At 37.2% G+C, this 24,188-nt stretch overlaps 1 protein-coding gene across 1 annotated transcript in view; it reads right to left on the bottom strand.

The window, feature by feature from the left end:
• Positions 1–7,132: 7,132 nt before the first annotated feature.
• The window catches only part of LOC135940719 (uncharacterized), an 85,492-nt gene continuing 68,436 nt past the window's right edge, over positions 7,133–24,188 (bottom strand). The window contains exons 3-4 of the mRNA XM_065485733.1: positions 14,458–14,836; positions 7,133–8,098 (exon numbers count right to left, since the gene is read on the bottom strand). Of these exons, the coding sequence (XP_065341805.1) occupies positions 7,858–8,098; positions 14,458–14,836 (620 nt within the window). The 3' untranslated portion in view covers positions 7,133–7,857. The remainder of the gene's footprint in view (positions 8,099–14,457; positions 14,837–24,188) is intronic.

Genomic DNA, 24,188 nt, shown 5'->3' with positions numbered 1-24,188 from the left:
TTTAACTTCCTTTGATTCGACATTTTCCGACCCAGGTGTCTCATCTTCAGTAGTTGTGCTTGGCTCTAAAGGAAGAGTACCTTTTGGCTCATTTGTGGAATCGCTAGCTGAAATATAAAAAATTGTTTTACACTTTGAAGGGGCGCTATTCATAGTTAAAAATTACTATTCGATTCAGTTTCATTCACTTCCTCTGATTCGATATTTTTCGATTCGGGTGTCTCCTCATCAGTTGTTAAGCTTTGCTCTAAAGGAGGGTTATTGTTGTCTGATTCATTGGCGGATTCGCTTTCTGGAAAATAAAAGTTTGTTTTACATAATTTAGAGGAGTACGTGCTAATCATATTTTTAAATTACTGTTCGATTCTTCTATAACTTCTTTTGATTCGACATTTTCCGACTCAGGTGTCTCATCTTCAGTAGTTGTGCTTGGCTCTAAAGGAAGAGTACCTTTTGGCTCATTTGTGGAATCGCTAGCTGAAATATAAAAATTTGCTTTACACTTTAAAGGGGTGCTATTCATAGTTAAAAATTACTGTTCGATTCAGTTTCATTCACTTCCTCTGATTCGATATTTTCCGATTCAGGTGTCTCCTCATCAGTTGTTGAGCGTTGCTCCAAAGAAGGGTCGTTGTCTGATTCATTTCCGGAATCGCTTTCTGGAAAAAAATTAGTTTGTTTTACATAATTTAAAGGAGTACGTGCTATTCATAATTTGAAATTACGGTTCGGTTCTTCTTTAACTTCATTTGATTCGACAATTTCCGAGTCAGGCGTATCTACTTCAGTAGTTTTGCTTGGCTCTAAAGGAACATTGCTGTTTACATCATTTTTTGAATCGCTAGCTGAAAAATAAAAGATAGCTTTACACTTTGAAGGAGTGCTATATTCATAGCTAAAAATTACAGTTCGATTCTGCTTCTTTCACTTCTTTTAATTCGATATTCTCCATCGTCGTGAAATGATAATCTCTGCGTGTGTCTGGAAACTGAAAGACATGATAATGATTTTAAAAATTAAAAAATTCCTTTAAATATAAGCTTCAGCTTAGGGACTCTTTTTGTATAGATGTATAATCAGAGTCTTGTATTACTAAATAGTATAAATCAATAGCTAAATTAGCGCCAGAATTTCCCTTAAATTTATAACAATTACTGTACGACATTCCTTGAGAATTCTCGAGTTTGACTACCCAACCTTCCAGAGAAAACAGAATAATCCCTTGTTGAAATTAAACTGTTAATTAATGATTAAAAATTCCACAGAGACATACATAGTATACCTAAGCTAAAGCTGAGAAAAAAATGCAAAGTTTCAATTACCTCGCTTCAGAAGTGATTTGTTTGCGGACAATGAACCTCTCCGGTAAGCTCAAAACTACATAATAACCCTGGCTTCAAGCGACTCGCAGGCAAAGCGAATAGATTCACAAAATGTTTCGCATTGCGTTCCTCGAATCACTCGCGTATTTGAGTTAGTTCCTACTCCTGAGTAGCAATTTCATCGCTCCCAAAATGCAAGAAATTTAGGAATTTACGGCAATAAAGAATTCCATTTTTCCAATACACTCTAAAAATAAATTATAATCATTCGTTGCCTAACAAACATTTTCCCGGTTAGAGATGGCTTTTCTGCAATAAATTTGTTTCACAAAACACCCTTCCACAACAATAATCAGAGTTTATTTTTTTAAATTTTGCGCGGGATTTCAATATAAAAAGTTTTCTGGTATCAGAGTTTTTTTTTAGTTTATCAGAAGAAAATCTTACTTTATTTCTGTCTAATATTTGAACTAGCTGCCTGTTTGGCACCGAATTTGTGCCTCCTATGCTGCGTCCGCTTCAATTAATATAATATGTAATTGATAAACAGAGACGAGAGATGACAGCCAAGATTGCTAAGCCTTAAACGTCAGGGATTAGACAGCAACGCGCGCATTGAACGATTGAATTATTGATGCGTTTGCATTTGACATTTACGTGCGAAAGCTGCTCCATAGTCAGTCGATGGCGAGAGAATTATTATAGAGTAGCAGGCCTGCTGATAACGAGCGCGTGAGCTTATCGCCGAGCCTGCCACTCGCCGAGAGTAGTGCGTTTGAGTTGTCGACGCAGACGCCGACGCCGCCCGCCACCGACACGAGAGATTGCATTATGTAAAACACACGCGCCTGCTGGAATTATTCAACGCACCTCCACTACATCTGCTCAGCTGTCGTCGCGGAATTTCATTACAGCTAGCGCTCCACGCTTGCGACACAGGGATTTTTACCGCACGCTGCGTTCTATTATGAAGCGAATGTAATTGAAAATGAATTATTTTATGAGAACAGGAGCAAAGAAATTAATCATTATGCAATAATTAGTACTGATAATTTAAGAAGATTATTTTTGTTAATTTAAGCAAATTTGGGACGAAGCAGTCAAATACAAAAGTTTGATTCTAACTCACTAATTTGAAGTCTCTAGGGTTTTTTTTATACTTTTCTGGTGTACTTTTGTTAAAAAAATATACAAATGTGAACAGGAGTTTGAAATATTCAGTGCACGAGTTGCTAACCTTCCCGTTAATTCAGATTTCGGCGTCTTATTCACGCTGATAATGCAGAGCAAGTTTCGCTTTCGAGACAATGACACACACTCGGGCACCCCCGCGGCTGTCATATATCTTAACAAAACAGGCACGCAGCTCTTTGTGCCATTGTAGTTGGTTTTGCAGTGCAGAGATTTGATTTGATCGAAAGGAGAATGCTTCTTGGCTCAAACAACTAAAAAAATCCATCATTTTAATATTTGATGTATCAAAATTATTTAGGCGAAGAAAAACACAAAAATTTAAAGTCGAAAATGCATCAATGCGAGCGCTACAGAGCGGCGGGAGGACGAGGAGAAATCACATGGGATGCAAGGCCGGCGCAACACAACAGGAGAGCTAAAGCTGCAATTGTGCGCTTGACGCATGGACGGCGGGCAATCCTTTCAGGTGGTCTTCACCACCACCTCCCCCTAATAAAATTACCCAAGGGAAGAGACGTCTGAGGGAGGAGAGCCCAGTCAATCTAATTTCCACTCATTTCAATAATAAATATCTATTAATGTTATATAATTTCTTCATGAATTAAACACAGCTTGGTTTGTAAGTAGCGAGAAGCGAGCTGTTAATGTTTTTCATTCTCTTCTAATTTGTAGTCCTAATTCATGAGCTAGGATGGAAACCCGAGTTTTAATTACAGACTCATAAATTTCCTACTTAAATTGATCAATGAAACATTTTAATAACAAAAATTATATTTTAAAGGCAGTTTTTGGGTTGAAAATTTAGTTTCAAAGTTATCTTTATTATGGTTCTGCAGGGCTATTTTATTTATCAATAAATAATCTCTTATTATTTTTATTGTTGCTAAATCTGATTTTTGTTTTCATTGAATTTGTCCTTGGTTAATAAATTTAGTCGGTGTTTCATGATGAAATTCAATTATTGTTATAAACATATTGTACATCTGCAATCACAATTTTGTCTCAAGCTTGTTGGTAAGATAAAAAATTCTGATTGTGAGCTAACAACATTTCTCAACACCAAAAAGCATTGAGAATCAAAATAAAATTTCATGACGTGTCAGATTTCATGACGAAGTTTTCCGAAACACGAGCAAGATTGGGATGATGAAACCCCAACCCAGGTAAAAAAGGCATAGGCCTCTGCCTGTTGTTCATTAACTCGGGAGACACGGAAGGCGACATACCGCACTCTGCGTTTTCTTCCCGCTTGCATTCACGCCGCCAGATAACATACATCACACGCTTGGTGAGTTTTATTTCCTTTTTTTACCCTAAAATGTCCATTAAATTTTAACTGATTTACATACCTCCAGTCCATATATTGCTGGATGCACAAATTGTAAAAGTTTAGGGGATTTAAGGGAAACTGAGCGTATTAAAAGGCATTTTTATATTTTAATAAAAATATGATTTATTAATATTGGGTTTTTTCTCATGAGATATTTGTTCGCAAATAATAAAAGTAATAATGCTACACGAGTCTTACAACAAGCAACACGAGGAAAGGAATTTAAATAATTTTTGCTTAATTTTAAAACCCAATTCTAAGCGAATTTATATATTTTTAGTTAAGCGATTGCTATATAAACCACAATACTTTAGGGTTGATGAATAAATTTGGATGCCTTTGATCTTTTTGCCTCTTTCAAATTAGTAAATAAATTGCTTCAAAAAGAGTTATTTTTCAAGAAGCAGCTCAACTATCAACAGTTGAAACAGCCATAGCAGATTGAAATATATTTTATTTAAATATTCTATTAAAGCCGCGGGAATATCGTCCGTACGTAACTAGGGAATGAGTAACGAGTACTCAGCAAATTGAATCATCAAGACCGAAGGTATTTTTGATTGTTTAATAATATAAATTCGGCGGAAGGCCCTCAGGTTAGCGTCAGCTGACGCTATACCTGCCTGTCCGCTCGCTGCTTGCTCACAAAGAGGCATTGTTCTCCTTTGGGATCATTGTTTCACAATAGGTAAATAGCACGCTTGCATTCTTCCCTTACTCGACAATAAATTCGCTTCACCGGCCTATATCCTTTCGCTACCTGCGGGCTGCTCACACGATTTATCTTTTATAAACGCTCATAAATTTCGGCTCTTTGACGCTGCTGCATTTTTACTAAAGCGCGTCCCATAAATTCGGGACCTCTCCTGATTTGTATAAATTCGCTGCGTCTTCTAAATTTCCCTCCACAACATATAAATTTAAAATAAACATCCTCATAAGAAGATTCAACCGTGGAGAAAATTAAAAAAATATATATAATCAGCAGGGGCCAGATGTGCGATAAAATTCGTTCCCACTGCGCAGATCCAAGATGGCGTCTGAATGTGGGAAACAAAAAGCTCTCGTTTGGATTGCCGTACGAGTGTCAAGAGTTTGTTTTTACGATCCAAAAGACACAATTAGCACAAGTAATGCAAATTACGTCTCAATATTGACGAAAACTTGGTTATTTTCGCGCATTTTCACGTGACCGTTTTTTCGCGCCATTTTCCATCTGCGCGTCGCACGAATCTGGTCCCCGCTGGCTATAATTCTATTTCAAGGCTCGCTACACTGTAAAAATGGACAGGTCAAATTGAGAGTAATTTTCCTTGTTGTTGCAGTTCTATCGTCAGCCATGAACTCGTTTGAAACGGCCCCAAATGTTGCTGCAAATCAAAATTCGCAGGCACCACTTGGTTAGTATTCAATTATTTTATTTTCAAAAATTTTATAACTCAATTCGTAGGTGAAACAATGAAGTCTGATGAGCTTCTCGGGAATCAGTGGGAAATGAATCTGTTCGAAGACAACAGTGGCTTTTGCGTCCTGTGCGAAATCAAGTGCACGAATATTTCCCAGCACCTCGCCGTCGATCACTGCGAAAACAAAATTTACGCCGTCAAGCTGTTCTCAGGGAGGCAGATCATGGTGATCAACGGTGTACTGGACGAGGAGCTGGAAGAATGCCCCGATTGCAGCGGAATTTTCTACTCGAACCGCGTCGCAGCCCACGAGTGCGAAGTGTCCGGCAACGATCCAAATGTGTTTTACGAGGGGATGGGAAACGGCTACTGTTTGATGTGCCAGTTTCGATGTGGAGATATCACAAACCATTGGCGCTCTGTGCACAACATGAACAGCATCTACCGCTTGGATGATGTGGAGGGCATATCCGTCCTTCATCCGAAAGGTACTTACGAGCCTGCTGATTTAAATTTCACTAAAGATTGCCAGTGTGGCTTTTGTCAGAGAGTCACGTACAAACATCGCCGCCAGCGGATTTGTCAGAAAAAGAGAATGTTGATGGAGCAGATGCTGCACAAATAAATTTTATTTGTCCTTTTTTTAAAAATATAAATGATTTTTATTTTAATAAATGTTCATCATTATTCATAGGCTGAAGTAAATTTCTGGAAAAAGCTTGTTGCCAAAAATTGTGCTAAGTAGCAGCGTAAATTTTTTAGAAAAGTGGCTGCAAAGTTAGGATGCTTTTCAAATGGTAAGGACTGTCTCCTTACTTGAATTCCTATTTTATTTATCAAAAAAGAGTTTTCCTAAATGGTTTCACACGCTGTTGGACAGATCTCGAGGAGAGGATTTGAAATCTGCCGAGAAAATGTGGGCAAGCGCTGGAAAATTTGGAGAAAAGTTGAAAAATTTGAATTTTTGTTGTAGCAAACTCAACTGCTTTTTGCATCAAACAATTAAAATAATTGTCAACCGTTGCCCTTTGTCGATCCACTTTAATTATGGCATTTTTGAGAAATGCATTGATTTGAGGAAGTTGTTATTTGAAATATCTCTAACAAGTTTTATCTTATAAAACATCTCAAATTGATGATTTTGTCTAGATTCAAAATATGTACAAATACCCTGACATCAAAACCCAAGCCGTGTTGGATCGCATTGTTGAGAGAAGAGAAAACACGTCCAATAGATGATTTTATTGACCAGAAACTTACCTGGATTTAAAACAGTATGATTACAACATAAAAGCGAAAAGTTATAAATAATTAAAATTATTCAAGCCGATGAGCCCAGTAACACGAACATCCACCTCTTAATTTTTATAAATTCGCTGCATGGTTGAAATAAATAAATTGAAAGAGGCCGGGTCTTTATTACATAAATACTCAATCCTTCATTGCATAAAAGCTACAAAAATCAGATTAAAATGGAACATGACGCTAGAAAGACATGGAGAATTAAAAAAAGCAAAAGCTGATGGCTCGGCACTCTCCGATCAGTCCATTTAACGTGATTTGTTGAGTTGAAAAATTAACGTAGAAGATGTTTTCTTCACCAGTTGCGAAATCATCGAGAAAAAGCGCCAGTGATTACTTCTGATTTTAAGGCATATGACTATTATTTCACACTTAATCCTGTTCTTTTAACACACTGAAAAAAAATTGTTAAGCCAATCACCGAAGAAACGTAAAAAAATATTAATAATGTTATGATTAGCTGGACTGATTTTTGTTTCAAACACATCAAAATAAATTTGCAGTGAAATCTTATTTAAATTTAAAAAGAAAAAACATCTGGGGATTGTTCAAAAGAAATAAAATATCCAAACGCAGCATTTTGAAAAATAAATATATTTTTTATTTATATGCGATATGTTACACTTACACACATTCATATGTATATTTAATAAGCATATATATATCTGACGTTTTATTGGAGTCAGAGAGTTGATATAGAGTAACAAACATCGATAGTGACATACAAATTTATGGTCTAGAAGGGGGAATTTATGAGTGGCGACGATCATAAAAAGAAGGAGCACACGACGCTATTCATTTCGGAGCAAATAAAGTGAGTTTATGTGTGTCTTAACACGACCAGAGTTTCACATTTAATGCAGTATACAACGCGTCCAAGTCCTTAGAAAAATAGTGCTCTCTTTCGCTGACTAGACAATGCTAATACGCGATTTACATCATTCGCAGAGTGCATAGTAATTCTAACCGTAATAGTTTCCACTTCCGCTTCACTAGGCATCTTCCTCGTTAAAATAAAATTCTGCTCTGATATCACAATCTATACTATTGATTTGTTTAATTCCGGAATCGAGTCTAGGGAAATCTTTGATTTTGATTTTATTGCGAATTTTTTAATTAATAAAGACTTATTGTGCTGAGGAGAGCTCCCCAAAATTCCTTTTTTCTTCTTCAAATTTTCAATGAAAATTACATTACCCCTTCTTTCGAGTTCCTGACTGCTAAAATCTGGTGAAGAAAACCCAAGTCTGTGAAATACCCTGCTTCAAACTGAAACAAAAACTCGCATTTGCTCGAAAGGGATTCACTCGAGGATGTGTAGGTCCTCCATGGAGTGCGCTTGGCTGAGAGCCTGGTAGTGTCCGTTCCTGGCCTTGCTCGGGTACCAGCCGGGGGCAGTGCTGCCCCCGCCCGCCTCCTCGTCCACCTCCAGATCCGGCAGCAGCAGCATCGTCATAGAGGCGGACGCGCACGGCTCGCACGACCGCCGCCGCGCCTTTGCCGGACACCTCCCGTCTGCCACCAGGGTTATCGAATCAGCGTGACTGAAACAAATTTAATATAAAAAATTAAATTTAAGAGTCTCACTAAATTTAAAAAAAATAAATTTTTTGTATAAATTAACTTAAAGGTAATATTTTTTAATAATATATCTATTTGAACTAGATAAACAAAATTAATTATTTAAAAAATGTGTCAAATTATTTATACATAATATTTTTTACAATTTATTTAATTTTAATTTATTTTTTTAAGGTTTTCATGTTTTAATTTCCTTTAGAAGCAAATCTTTAAAAATTAAATATTTTTATTTTGTATATTTTTAAGCCAAGCATTAAAAAACGTAATGTATGGATCAATTTTTGCTTCGTTGTATACATGGACAGATATTGGTATATTACAATTATAAGAACCGATTTTCATTTAATTTCTCAAATATAAGGAATTTTAAAATTTTCCGAGCTGCCTATTTCTCAGACAAGAAGAATGCAGGTAAATGAATAATCTGCGAAAAAAACTGTTAAAATATGTAACAGTCGATTCTGTAGGCGTCTGTGTAGTGTGTGTAGAAATGAAATTTATCCTTCACTGAAAAATCGATGAGTCGAGGCAAAAAAGTAGCAATACAGAAAAGAAAACACGCGGAGCATCTGGCGAGTGAGAGCCAATTTTTCTTTTAAGAAACACATAAAGGCGCACACATGTGTTTTTCCACGTCAGTTAAGTCTTTTTGCGAAAGTAGACCGCATCTTTTTTTCCTCCTGATATTTTTGTTTGTTGGTGTGCAACAAGAAAAAGCGATTGAGAGTGGCGATAATAATTTCTCTCGCTCGCTGCGAATCTCAATTTGGTCGGAGTGATCGCCTGGAAACATATTATTGGGAGAAGTTTCAGTGAAGGAAACAAATATAGGGCTGTTTGGGAAAAGCACTTTTCCCGCCCCCGGCACGCGAGGAGATAAATAAACTTGGTAGTACTTTTTTCTTGCTTTCTCTTTTATTCAAAGGCACAGTGACACTCGAGAGTCGATTAAAAATTCACGTCTTTTTAACAGAGGAAATATAAAGGCAACACATTTTTTGTTTGAAGCCATCAGGACTTTTCGTAAAATATAAAATACACGAAAAAGACAGCGTTTGAAAAAATCGTCATTGCTGTTTTATGGGGTTTTTAACTTACAAATAAAGAAGTTAAATAAAAAAGAAAAACAAAGCCTGGCTGTATCCTGTATCAAACATATTCCTCCAAAAACTAAAATTTTTTGTTTTAATAAATTTGATTACAATTTTACGTGAAGTTTACTGGAGAAACCAGACGGTTTTTTAGCGTGTTGGAGCGAAGAGCATTTATTGACGAGCGTTTCCCACAAGTACTCGTTCCCGGCACGCGAGGCCATCAATTCCCTTGCTCGTGACGGCCAACTAATTGGCTCGAGAGATTGTTTTCCCTCCTTGTGTCAAACCATCATTAATTTCAGGCCGCTCTCGCATTATTTACCAACGATAAATACGGAGAAAAAAGGTACTCGTGCAAAAACTTTCATAATAAAAGCATTCTTAAACCAAAACTGACAATTTTTTTATTGGAGAACACCATAAAGGAATTTTAAATTTGTTACATAAATTTTCCCAATTTTGAGGACTAAAATCAGCTTTATAAAAATCGCGAAACACACATCCATAAATTTAAAAAAATAAAATAAATCAGGAAATTTTTATTAAAAGATTTTCTAATCGGAATAATTTTCTTCCCGATTTTTCCTGGTTTAAATTCATTTAGTTCTTGGCATTAAACCTACATTTTGGCTATTACTGTTTCGACTGTCGCTCTATATATAAACCGCGTGGGCTCAACTTTGTAGAATTCCTGGACTGGAAACGCGTGTTCGCTGCGATAGAGAGAGAGATCGAAATGAAATGGGCCAGCATCGAATGGATACCGTGTATACGTGCGGCTTGGCACGCTCGCCAGATTTTGCTCGTCGCCCACAGAATCCGCCAAGCCCACATTATGCGCGTATCAAACGGAAATTACGCCGACTTTGGTGTTCTATATACCCACGCAATGAAAGGCCGGGCCGCTTTCCTAACCTAAATGTCTCCCTTTATCTCTGCTAAATTCGGGGAATATGTGCTTAAGGACTGAAATTTAACTCCGTGTAATTAACTTTAGGAGAACATTTCTGCAAAATTAATGATCCTGTTGCTAGAAAGGAGTTTGGTCGAGGGAAAATAGGAAAATTCATTGTCCAATCGCAAAAAGTATCTTCAGTGTACAGGCATTCAACAATTCAAATAATTGTCAACTGTTGCCCTGTATCAATCCACTTCAATTATTGCTTGGTTTGATTTAAAGAGGAATGATTGTGCAAAAGCCTGGAAACTGCTTGTTGCCAATGCATAAACTCGTCCCTTAGGATTCAGTTAAAGTCTAAATTGACCTAAGAAGCAGTGTAAATTTTGAGAAAATTGGCTTGAAAGTTAGCGTGCTTTTCAAATGGTAATGGCTGTCTCCTTACTTGAAATCCGATTTAATTTCAAAACCAAGAGTTTGCCCAATAAGTGGCATACACCGTTGGACAGATCTCGACGAGAGGAATCGGAATATGCCAAGAAAATATGTTCAAGCACTGTAAATTTTGGAGAAAGTTGACAAAATTTAAATTTTCATTGTAGAAAGGTCCTTTTTTACTATTGAAAATTGTTGAACAAATTGTTTATGGCATCCAACAATTTAAATAATTTTCAATTGTTGCATTATATCATTCCACTTTAAACGAGCATTGAAAAATTAGGTCCAAATAAATTTTACTCAAGCCCTTCATCAACAGAGTGTTCTCTGTGTGGTGCCACGGTGGAATTCCTGTGCGAGGCAAGGGCCATTAATTGATAAATGGAACCTTTGCTGAGCCTGCGGCCACGGCAGAAGCATGTGTTGTCCTTCTGCTCGGCTGCTTCACGGCAGGTGCAAGTCGAACCGCAAAACTTTGGATAATTGGACCCAATCCACTGGTTATTTGCGGCGAGTGCAAAGTTTGGTGCAAACAGTCTCGAGCGAACTAGCAACTATGTAGTAATTGGAATGCCCTCTCGGCCCCGCAATCACTCGGCGTAATTGCTCCTTTGAATCGGGCCTTTTGTCTTCACTCTCAATTATTTCTTTCTTTCTTTCTTCTCCGAACAATCGATCTGCCATCCCGGCTCGGATATGCGATTGTTTCTCGCACGGATGGAATGCTCGAGTTTTTTTTTTATTCTTTGCTCCCATTCGAGTGGAAGCAGAAGCAGACCTCTCCTCTTCTCTCCGCATATTATATTTTGCAATGCACACATGTACTCTTAGCAAGACCATTAGGCGCCGTATTCTTTGCAACCCTTTGCCGTTCGCTCGCGCGTAAGGAGAAAGAGCAGCTCTTTATTTCGAATTGCGAAACATTCAGTTCTTCTTTTTGAAGCCACGCTGCTTGTGTTCGTTCTGTGGACAGTAATTTATTTTTGCTTCTTAAAAGCCGTTTTTCTAGACTCAAAGAGAGGAAAAAAGTTTAATTTTAAATAGCATTTTTGAGACTCACAGGAGGAAATAACGAATTCTGCTTCTGCATTTTGCCACTAAAATGTTTTACACACCGAAAAATCAATTTTAAAAATGTAAAATGGAGAGACTGTTTTTTTCGGGGAGGATAGGAACATTGAACTAGTCTTCATTAAAATATGTCTATTGTGCAAAATTTAATTTTAACGATTTTATCTTAATTTTTTTTGCTCTACAAAATTGCTTTGAAAATTACAAAAATTTCAATGAATTAGTTTTAGTTGGAAATAAAAAAAATCAATTTTTATAACCTTGACCTTTGACCTTTGAGGTCAACATAAAAGTTGTTTGCTTTGTTGGGACGAGTTAAACGGGTTTTAATTTTTTTTCTAGGACCACCTTGAGCAAAGTTGAAAATTACTAAAAATTCCCAGATTTTGACATTTGAACGCCCGCCAAACCAGCAAAAATTGGAAAGTCGTAGTTTTTCTCCACTGTTTTGTCGGTCAATTAGGGCAAAGTTTACGCAAAAATACTTTCGTCAAAATCCAGCAATTTGATGTTTTCAGAGATTTTTTTGCTCACAAATAATTTTCAACTGTCGCCCTCTTTAAAGATCAAATAAACAGAGAATATTGTTTTCAGGGAAACAAAATAATGCTGTTTCCTTGGTGAGTAGCGAGTTTGTTTTTTAATATTTCTACAGCGTAGATGCACTTAAAAATAGAATCAAACAATTAAATCGAGTGGATCTCAACTATGTATTATTCCAGTTGGAGTTGATGACCGCTGAGCAGCAATTAGTGCCATTAACCCATTTGGCCTGCTCAACAGCAATTATTGCGTCATGCATGCAACAATCAACGCATGAAGCAATCGTGCCGCAGAGGCTGCACGGAAATTCAATGCAAGTAATTGCGCCGCGAGCGAAATTCCCGGCGTGCATCTTCATTAGGCGAGCGGACAATAAAAGGGAACGGCGCGGCCAGCGCACGGATATAAAAAAAAAAATAAAACCACCGCCTCCACAGCATCACCATCAGCAGCAGCAGCAGCAGGAATAATAATAATCGATTTTAATGAGCGCGTGCGGCCATTATTGCCGACGAGAGAGAGCGAGCAGAGCATCAGAACGGCGGGCTTTTGGAGCGACACCGTCGCCACAGCCACACGAGCCACCGCACCAACGCTTCCCCCGGCACACACTCTTTATATAATATGAAAAGCTTTTTGAAAAATTTCATGGTCTCTCGTCTTTCACTCTGCCTTGTGAGTTTCAAAATAATTGGGAAAGCTGCCAGCGACTTGTCTTCTCTTTAAAACACTTTGTTGAGGAATCTGCTTTCACAAATAATTTTTTCTAATCAAAATTTTATAATGGCTTAAAAATTAAGAAGCCTATAAATATTTTGGGTGCAAATTTAAATAGGTGAATTCATATTAATTTGGAAATATCTGATTTTTTTATTTTATATTTCGTCCTGGTCCCGGAAAAATTGCGCAACGTTCAACAAACACCCAAATTTTCACTGTCGAATTGATTGTTGACCTTTTCTTGCAACAAGGAAATTCGCGTTTGGTTGTTGAAAGTTACGCAATTTTGCCGGGACCAGGATGATTTCATGGCTGCATATAAATAGTAAAAAAATTGAACCAATTGACCAGTTGCATAAACCCTTAGTTATTGAAGCTGCCAACAGATGGCGCAACCACAGACTTACTTGAAAATTTTGTTTTAAGCGGTTTTAAGGCATTTCCGCTGCGATTTCAGACTCAATCTAGCTATTTTGCTATTTTTTAATTAATTTGCTAATTTTTGACGTGCTGAAAACCAAAATCGGTTCAGCCATTCGCCGTAGAAACGTTGGAAAATATTTTTTTATTTCAAAAAACAGTTTTTCACGATTCTACGGCGATTGGCTGAACCGATTTTGGTTTTCAGAACGTCAAAAATTAGAAAATTAATTGAAGAATGCACAGTAGCTAGATTGAGTCTGAAATCGCAGCGGAATTGCCTTAAAAGCGAAAGTCTACGGTGGCGCCATTTGCTGGTGGCTTTGAACACTTAGGGTTTATGCAACTGGTGAATTTGTTGCTGCTCAGTAAACTAATTAAAGGAATGGAAAACAATAAACTGCAGTGTTACATAACTTGGGGGAAAAATTAATTAAAGAGCAGTCACCAGATATGAGTCTTAAATTGCTCCAAAATATCTTAATAAAACCGCGATTGACCATTTGCATAAAACTTAGTGTTCGAAGCCGCCAACAGATGGCGCCACCGTATAGTTTCGTAATAAATCTAATTTAAGGCACTTCCGCTGCAATTTCAGACTCAATCCTGCCACTGTGCATTCTTCACTTTATATGCTTTCTTTTGACGTGCTGAAAACCAAAATCAGTCCAGCCATTCGCCGTAGAAATGTCGGAAAATATTTTTTATCTAAAAAAAAAGAGTGTTTCACAACTCTACGGCGATTGGCTGAACCAATTTTGGTTTTCAGCACGTCAAAAGAAAGCAAATTAATTGAAGAATGCACAGTAGCTAAATTGAGTCTGAAATCGTAGCGAAAGTGCCTTAAATTAAATTTATTATATAAGTCTACGGTGGTGCCATCTGTTGATTGCTTCGAACAACAGGTGAAAAAAACATTTAGACCTTTTAAGACTTTTGTTTAAAACTTTTGGACTAAAACAGTATCACCTGATATTATCTCCTTCTTTTAATTTTTATTTTTATTTATTTTTTTTGTGGTTTATTTCAAGCATGGTCCAAAACGGATTAAATTTTTTTGTCCAACAGTGGTTGGAATCTCGAAAAAAAATGGCCAATCGTGTCAAATCTCAATAAGAAACTTAATAATTATACTGACCCCGCAGAGACGAGTTTTGAGAGGGCGGCGGCCGAGTGGATGTGCGCGTGGTTCCTGATGTTGCACAGGTGGACGACGGTCATGATGCCGAAGATGAAGGCGAAGTTGACGGCGCACGTGACGGCGATCACGATGAGCACCTCGTTCGGGCCGTAGCACACGTCGGGGCCTCCTGTGCCGGCCGTGGCATTGTGGCCTGAGCGATGCGGCCGGCCGCGGCCGTGGTGGTGCCGGTGGCGCGTCGGCGACGACGGCAGCCACCACACGCTCGAGTTGTCCGGCCGTCCGCCCCGCCCCCGCGGCTGCTGCTCCGGCTCGGACGCCTCCACGCTCGACAAGTGCCGCCCCAGCACCGAAAACAGCGGCGACCAAGCCACGTCTGAAACAGAAAATTTCAAGAAATTAATTACTTAGATTTTTTGTTTGCGATCGAACCACTCTTAAATTTTAATTCTCTTTTTAAAAAAATGCTATGACACAAACGACCAGTTATTTCACACCCGTTTTGTGACCCAAAGGTCCGCAAAATCCAATTTTTTTCTAAATTTTACTGGTTAAACGCCCTCTTTTTTTTAGCAGAGGTATTTAATTGCTTCCGTGGTGAAAAAAAATTATGAAAATTTATGAGATACGATGAAAAATATAACTTTTGAGTCATGAAAGCTAATTTTTACTTTTAAAAATTACATTTTTTAAGGGGATTTTTCTGTGTTTGGCCTCATTAAAATTCAGGAGTTCATAGTAGCGTCAAAAACTGCCTATATTCAGAAGTTTTTTCCTACTGATGAGCAATTTGTTTTCAAATCTACTTTTTTTCGCACACAATTCATCTGAAAATTTCGATTAGCCGTTAGAGAACCTTTAAAATCTTTTTGCGAACAATTAAAACACCCAAAATATTTTGTTTGCGAACCAATATTAGGTTCTAATTATTAATTAAACTTTGCCACAGTATAGCTTTTATTCAAAATCTTAGAATCATTCTTGTAGGCAACCGGCTGACGTCTGACATAGGATGTGCGATGGAGCGAAAGATCCGCAACGTGACTTTCGCCGCAAACAGATTGCACGCGGCGCGCGATCGTCTTGTGAAAAAGTGCGCAGATTCGCTTTGTCGACACGGACGGCGTGCGGAAATGCAAATGAAATCATTTTGGGGCGCGGCTGCGAGTGAAGGCTGCTCGTCTCTCGGCAAAAAGAGAGCGAGAAGGCGGGTTGCTCGGCTCACTCTCTCCAGCAGGAGAAGCAGCAGCGCAAAAAGTAAAATTGCTCTGTCAGCATGACAACATTTAATTTTCTCGCGGAATGCAGAGACAAAATTAACGAATGACAAAGGAAGCTAAATTGTTCTGAGGTCTGGAGAATGGGAAATCAGAATTTATTACAAAAGAAATTCCAATATCTATCACGGAGCCTGTCAAAGCTATTTTTTGCGACAATCAGTGACGTCATTATGGTCTACTTTGTTTTGCTCGTAATGGTTAGAAATTCTATAAAAAATTTAGCAATATTTTGTCATTCAAAGGTTCTAGAGGGGTGTCATATTATGAGCATTGCTGTTTCCAAGGAGAACAAATCAATATTAAAATCTTAGCAACCTTTATATTTATTTTTCAAAACATATTTCATAGTTTGAGATTTTATTATTAACATGACTAAAATATTTGCATTAGTAATTACTTTAAAATTGGTTGTTGCGTTGCCTCCATCCCTTCGAGACCAAAACTGGACATTAACGATAACAATTGACGTTTGGATAATTTTCAAATCTCTGCCCACTTTGCATATTGAAATTCATCAGATGATTATTCAGTCTTAGGAAATCAGGTATAAAATTTATGATTTTAACTATACACAAATAATTTTAAATAACTATTTTAGGAAGGTATGATATTAAAACAATATTTATAAAGTACAGTTCAATCACAAAATAAAAATATTATTTGTTTATTTAATAAAAAAATCTAAAATGTTACAGCTAGGCTTAATTTAAATAATTTAAAAAATAATTGTTAAAGTTTTTTATCAAACATAAAATTATTTTTAATAATTTTGCACGTCAAACTTTAGATAATAATGTTTCTTACGGCAAATCAAATCTATTTACCTCTCAAAATTGCGAGATTCCTCTCACTTTATTACCAGGCTAGATGAAAAATATTATTTTCTAAAGCATTATAAAAATAAATATGTTTTAAATTTGGTGTGATAGGTACTCCAAAACTTGAAGCAATTCATTCTCGTTTGTGCTCGACAGTTCATGCATCAATTTCCCTTTTCCGGACTGGAGAGTAGATGAAGTGCGCTGAGGCTGAGGCTCCGCGCACTCTTTGTTTCCTGCCTGACAAAATTTCGCAGGAAAACGGCGGCGTTGCCAAAGAAGTTGTGCACGCACGCGAGACAGGCAACGAAACACAATAAAGGCTATATAGTATTATTTCCTGCTCAATGTCAGAGTTGCGCGAATCACGGACACTGAGAGAAGGGCTGATTAAATTTGCCGTCGGAGCCAACGAGCTGATTGATCGAGCAGCGATTTTCTTTTCCATGGGTCCCATGTGCGCGCCGCCGAATAAAACGACGAGCCGCCGCGTAAAATAGAGAGACGAGAAAGAGCCTCTCATCAAACTGCCACTGCGAATCGCGCAAGCGATTTTCAGTCACCCCCCTGAGACATCCAGGGTGCGTTTAAAATGCCGTGTTCGTCCTTCCTCTCGTTCGATTTGAGAGGAAATTGAGTCTGGGAAAATGGTGTCATGTAAATTCATCCAAAATTATTGCTCTTTAGAGGGGGATTAAAATTGCATTCACTTTATTTGATAGAATTTGGGAAAATTAAAAAATTGACACTGATTTTTTTTAATTATATCTCTTGAGCTACGAAGAGGATTTGCAAAAACCCGCATTTTCAGGAAAAACCTACAGCTTTGCAAAAAAACACAGTTTTTGTGGTTTTTTATGCAACTTTGCACATTTCACTGAAGCACTTCTTGCATTTTGATTGAAAATAAAAAATTGCCATGATGAGATGACCAAAAATAACGATTTTTGCAAATCAGTAAAATTCCACTGGTTTCACCAAAAGGCCAAGTTAAAGACACCCTTCGTAATTTTCCAAAATTTCTGACTCTTTTGGAGCGAAATGGGACCTTTTCGGAATTAATTTAGGAAAAACCCAAAACTGTTGATTTTTCCAGCTGTTTTTTTTTGCGCAAAAAGCCAATGGGGCATTTTCTCACACTGCAAAATTGGTGAACCCTGGTCACGAAAGATTAGACAAAAAAAAAAATAAAATGTCTAATTATTGTTTCTGACGATAAGTTTCAAATTTTCATCTGCTCACCAAATGGGGAGATCTGTCTTTATCTTGATTATGTTTTTCTCTAAAATGTTTTTATCCTGTAAAACATGTACCTCTACGAGTCACATTTGAACTGAAGGAAGAATTAAATTCTCTGCTGACGAGGAATGCAAAGCTGAAAAAACTGTTTTACAGTATCAGAAAGAATTTTATTTTAAATATTTCCCTCTCAAAATTTCCCTATTCTAGCTAACCTTCCAGGATTTTTTTCTGGGTAAAGTTTAGCCATTAGTAAATTTTAAATTTAAGAAAAAAGTCATTCGTCATCAATTCCACATTCAATATTTCCTTTTTCAAGATGTAGGAATGCAATTGAGTGACGCAACTGAATAATATCTCTTTAAAGAGGAATGATACTGCAAAAGCCTGGAAAATGGTTGTTGCCAATGCATAAACTCATCCTTTAGGATTCAGTTAAAGCCTAAATTGACCTAAGAAGCAATGCAATTTGTTGAGAAAATTGACTGGAAATTTACCGTGCTTTTCAAATGGTAAGGGCTGTCTCTTTACTTGAAATCCGATTTAATTTCAAAATCAAGAGTTTCCCCAAAAAGTGGCATACACCGTTGGACAGATCTCGACGAGAGGAATCGGAATAGGACAAGAAAATATGTTTGAGCATTGTAAATTTTGGAGAAAATTGGCGAAATTTGAATTTTTATTGTAGGAAGGTCATTTTTTTATTATTGCAAATTGTTGAACAAATTGTTTATCCGTCGTCTGAATGTATCTTGCCAAGACTTTGGAACATGTTACCAAGTGAACTTAAAAATTTAACTGACAAATGTGTTGTGAAGCGAAACATCAAAAAGTGGCTTATTAAAAATAGAATGGACTCTCAATGACGACACTGCATTAAAAAATAATTTATTGATGTAATTTGCACACTAATGTACTAAAATTATGCTGCCTTGTGTAGCAGAATAAGCACCAGCCGTTAATTCTCCGGAATTGGCTGGACTTCTGTAGCTTTCAAAATAAATATATTTCTTTTCTTTAATTGCTTAAGGCATCCAACAATTTAAATAATTTTCAATTGTTGCCCAGTATCATTCCACTTAAAGTGGTCTCAGCCTTGAAAATTAAGGCGGCGGCTGGCGCAGCTGACAATTTTCTAAAAATGTCAAGGTTAATTAATACTCCTTAACGGAGGACATTTTTCTCCTGCACTTTTTAATCGTTGACCCGTTTCCACCGGCGGCTAGGTGGCTGGCGGCTGCCCACGTGACCCAAAATTTGCGCGGCTGGATGAGGCCTCTAATCTTCTCAAGGCTATCTGCTTCTGAATTTCCGCGTCATTCGGCGCTTTGGCCGCATCAAAGGGTTGCAATTAGTCTTTGGTGCGGGGAAGCGTGTGTCATTTAAAACCACCTTTGAGAAGAAAATTACGCCCTGCTGTGTCCGATACACACATTTACAAATTTATGCGAGAAGGGAACAAAAACCGCGCCGAAAGCCGCTTTCGCCACTAATGAATGTGCAGCACGCGGCGGCGGTGTTTTAGAATTCGGACCGAGCAGCGGCAATTGCGCGCACCTTCGTCAACCTGAATAAAACAAACACAGAGAGAGAAGGGCTTTTGATCCACGCACACACACAAACGGAGGCAGCAGCACTAATACGCGCCTGTTTGTAAAAGCAGCGTGGCCTCTGTTGTTGACACAATTGAATATTCGGTCCACGACACGAGACGCTCTCTGCTTTTTGTCCGCTTCGTTGGCGTTAATTGTGAACATATGTATACACACACACACAGTCATATAGGCGCGCATTCATGTCCAACTCGGAATAAACAAGAGTGATTATCACACTCGACTCGCGTGTCGCAACATTCAAAATGATGTCTGACACAATTGTATTCTTTCTCTGTTCCAGTAGTCAGATTGATTTGTCCTGCTGGTAAATTTTTATACACATTCGAATACTCTGCTTTCTCGTTTATATTTTTGTTTATCGGATGAAACGCTATAGAACAGGCATTTTTTTTATGAAAAAAGAGAAATAATTGGATGATCGAGGAGAATTATAGGAAAAAGTTGTTAGGACTTTTAGCTATTATTAGTTAACCTTTTTAAAATAGCGTAAAATCAAACGTTTTGCCTCAGTAATCAGTAGTTTGAGTTTATTTGTTTTTAAAATTATTGCACTCCATAGAACAGGAGCTAAAATAAATATTCACAAATGTGACTAGTAAAATTATGCAAATTCATTTGAATCTATTTTAAGCCAGGCTTCAATTCCTGTAATCTAGATCAGTTCAACATAATGCATGGCTTGTTTAGGGGTTTATTTATGAAAATTAAATTGAGATTTAATTCAGGGAAGCAGTGCCCATCGTTTGGAAATAATTTTAAAACCTTAAGCAGACACTTTATTTACAAAAATTTGGTTTATTATCTGGATAATTCTGCTTCGTCGTCATTCTTATAAATAAAATGAAAAATGAATATTTCCGTCACCAAGGATTATAAAAATTGATATCCGAAATTATTACGCATAAATCCTGTTGCCCCGATATTTAGTGCTCATCGGTATCAGGATTATTGCTCTTTCATTGTCTAAATATTATTCACAACGCAATTCTAATAATATGTAAAAATCGTAACAAACAGTCGTTCCGAAGGAAGTTATCTATAGGTCTAATGATATAATTATAATTCTCTTTGAATGTCTCTTATACATTTAAAAATCATATTAAAAATTACGTTCCTTCAAAGTAATCCAAATATAGAAGAACATATTGTAGTTTAAATTACTAAAACAATTAATTTAAAATTTCAAAATATAAGTGATTTAAAATATATTCAAATTATTTTTTAATAAATTAAAAGTAAAAATTTAACACATAATAAATTTGTACTATTTTATTTTTATAATTAACATAAACTAAACAACTTAAATATTTACTTTTTACTATCTTTTCTGGCCAGCTCTTTAAGCTTCACAAAATTTAAGTATTTCGATTTTCCTCATTTTCTTGAACCCTTTTTTGAAAATCTGCTCAACAAATCCCGTGGGCTGCTAATAACAACACGGATAACATGGGGCCCAAGCGGTCGCAGATAGGAGCTTGAGACCAATCGTGGCCTTCTTTTTGCCTCCCGAGTTCTTTGATTGAAACGCCGTAGAAACTCGTACACTAGAAAGGGGCGAAAACCAACAAGGCAGCAAGTGTCGATTTCTATTCAGGTGAGCTATTCGAGCGTTTCAAGTCACTAAATTTACCACCTTTTGCAACATCTCAAATATGCGGTTAAAAGCCAGTAACAGATCCCGAGAAAAGGCAATGAATAATTTATGTGACCAGAAAGTTTTTAAATTGAAAGTGTAAATTTAGAGAGGGAAAATATTGAATTTATTGAAAGAAACTGACAGTCAGATTTCAAAGCTGTTTCTTCCTCAAATAAAATATTTCCAATGCTTTTTTTAAAGCTATTTTCCCGAACATAATTTTGAAACCAGACAAATGTAATAATTTAATCAGATATGTAAATTGCCGTCTCCATGCAATTAATATTGGATTTAAGCTTGAATAAAACTTTAAAGAGGAATGATACTGGAAAAGCCTGGAAAATGCTTGTTGCTAATGCATAAACTCATCCCTTAGGATTCAGTTAAAGCCTAAATTAACCTGAGAAGCGCTGTAATTTTTTGAGAAAATTGGCTAGAGATTTACCGTGCGTTTCAAATGGTATGGGTTGTCTCCTTACTTGAAATCCGATTTAATTTCAAAAGCAAGAGTTCCCCCAATAAGTGGCATACACCCCGTTGGACAGATCTCGATGAGAGGAATCGGAATAGGACAAGAAAATATGTTCAAGCACTGTACATTTTGGAGAAAATTGGCAAAATTTGAATTTTTATTATAGGAAGGTCCTTTTTTCATTATTGCAAATTGTTGAACAAATTGTTTATCGATCAATTGTTTATGGCACCCAACAATTTAAATAATTTTCAATTGTTGCCCAGTATCATTCCACTTTAATTTTGTCTAACTTTGTTATCATTTGACAATCTTCCCTTATAATTTCTGGCAACAATCAATAATATTTGCGATAAGGAAGCCGTCATGCGTGCCATCCATTTTATCAATTTTCCACCTCACCGAGCCCACAGATTACCAATTCAATCCATCAATAAATTTGCGTTTTCCAACCCGCATGTTAACTGGCAGTTTATCGATCGGATATATGTGCATTTACAATTAGTCAGATGGTAAATAATTATCTGGCTGATCTTGAATGCAAAGCTGGAGGTGCGAATGTGATCGAGTGGCGTAATTGGCCCGCCGGTGTATGCTCATCTCTCATCATTTTGCGCTTGATGCCGCCATTAGACCATTAGGCCCCTCAGGCCGCTGCACCAACAGCCCAGATTGTGTGCCGACCGCAAACTTGTCCGCCCTGATGAAATGGCATGGCGCGGCAGAGCGGCCGCAAACATTTGCACGTCGATTCGATTGCTCTTTATTTTCCACTCCAATTATTGAAACTGTGTTGGCATGCTTTTACTTCGCATGTGAAGGATGAAAATATGTATTCCAGCAATTATATCGTTTCAAACATCGTAATATTTATTTATGGTGATTGTGAGACGGTTTTTTTAGTTATAAAATAGCCGACTTTTTCGTAACTTTGTTTCTGATTGGATCGTTACTAGGCCTATATTTAAACCATTTTGACTCATGTTTAATGTTTGCGATAAAATTGGTTCGCACTGCGCAGATCCAAGATGGCGTCTGAATGTGGGAAACAAAAAGCTCTCTTTGGATTGCCGTACGAGTGTCAAGAGTTTGTTTTTACGATCCAAAAGACACAATTAGTACTAGTAATGCAAATTATGTCACAATATTGACCAAAACTTGGTTATTTTCGCGCATTTCCAAGGGACCGTTTTTTCGCGCCATAATCCACCGGACGCCATATCTGCGCGTCGCACGAATCTGGTCCCCGCTAGTTTAAAGTAAAATTGAAATTTTTTCCCTACATTTATTTTCAACTGTCAAGATCTCCGTCATTTTTAATGACGCAACGTACTAAATAGACGAACTTGCAATAAACTCATAAAAGTTGTAAATTTAAAAATAGTAACACATAAAAATTAAGGTGATTTTCGTGATTTTATTTCTGTTTACAAAAAATCAAAATTTAGTTTCCTAATATTAGACTATTTTTAAAACTACAAAAGATCTGCAGCCAAAGAAAAAAGAAATGACACAAAAAACATGAAATTAATGCGAATATTGGTTGGAAAATAATTAAATATTACCAATGAGGATAATCCTTTTCCGATAACAAGTGCCAATCGTCGGAATGTTTGTTTAAGTAAATCTCAAGGTACGCAATCCTTTTTTTCTCCCACCCAAATCGGTTCCATTAAATTTTCAGGTTTGCAAGAGAAATTGCTCTGGAGCGTGTATATAAAAAGTAGACTGACTTTTGTATTTGTTTTCCGAGGCAAAAGCTTCCTTCTCGCCTTTTGCATAATTAAAATTCCCTCCTTCACGCCGTCGAATCGATTGTTCAGAGTTTCTTTTGGTTCTGCTTAAATCTTTCATCAGGAGTGAGTGTTTTGTCTGATTCCTCTAAAAATATATATCTCACTGATTTTTCCTTCTAAAAATAAATACGGAGACTCAAGAAGATATTTTATTGGCGCGGCAATCTGACAGGACATAAAAATGCTTTAGAGCAGCGTTTTTTAGCGGCGAGTATAAATTTAGAACTTATACCCTGCGGACGTTTATTCCAAAATCGATTCAAAATATACGACGTGTGGAATAAAATTCCGCAATCACAAAAGCCTCTTTTGGGAGAAGAGGATTATATTTGAATTTTAAATTCCTCTCCGCCAGCCATTGTGTCCAATTACTCCTACAGAAGTTTTCTCCTCCCTCTCTCTCTCCCTTGGCTGCCAGTGAAATAGTTCGGCAGCTTGAACGATGATCTCGACTGGAAAAATTATCTCAAGCCTTCCTCTCTCGCGCAGAGCAGGGACGAGTGAAGGTGCGGTCGAGCGGAAGGAAACAAATAATTCCTCTCACTCTCTCTCGCTCTCTCTCTCTCTCTCTTTCGCTGTGAAACGTGCGGGTTGCCAAGCCAAAGGACCCGCTTGTGCCCTTTCGACCGCTAGTCGTTCTATCTCAGATAAAAAGCGTCTTCAAAGCGAAGGAAAACGAACGGGAATTGAGTGCTTCTCTGCTTGTGATCTCTTCTAGGAAAGCGTGGTGACCATTTTTTTACAACTCGCTCTCAAGATAAATTTTCTATAGAAATCTAGAGAGATATATTTTGTAAAGGCGCGAAACGAAAGGAAAATTATTGAGTATTGCATGGAGAGAAGCAACTGGCGATAATATAATAAAAATGCG

Source organism: Cloeon dipterum, chromosome 3, assembly GCF_949628265.1.
Source record: "Cloeon dipterum chromosome 3, ieCloDipt1.1, whole genome shotgun sequence".
Lineage (NCBI taxonomy): Eukaryota > Metazoa > Arthropoda > Insecta > Ephemeroptera > Baetidae > Cloeon > Cloeon dipterum.
This window is presented reverse-complemented; position numbering and strand designations above follow the sequence as displayed.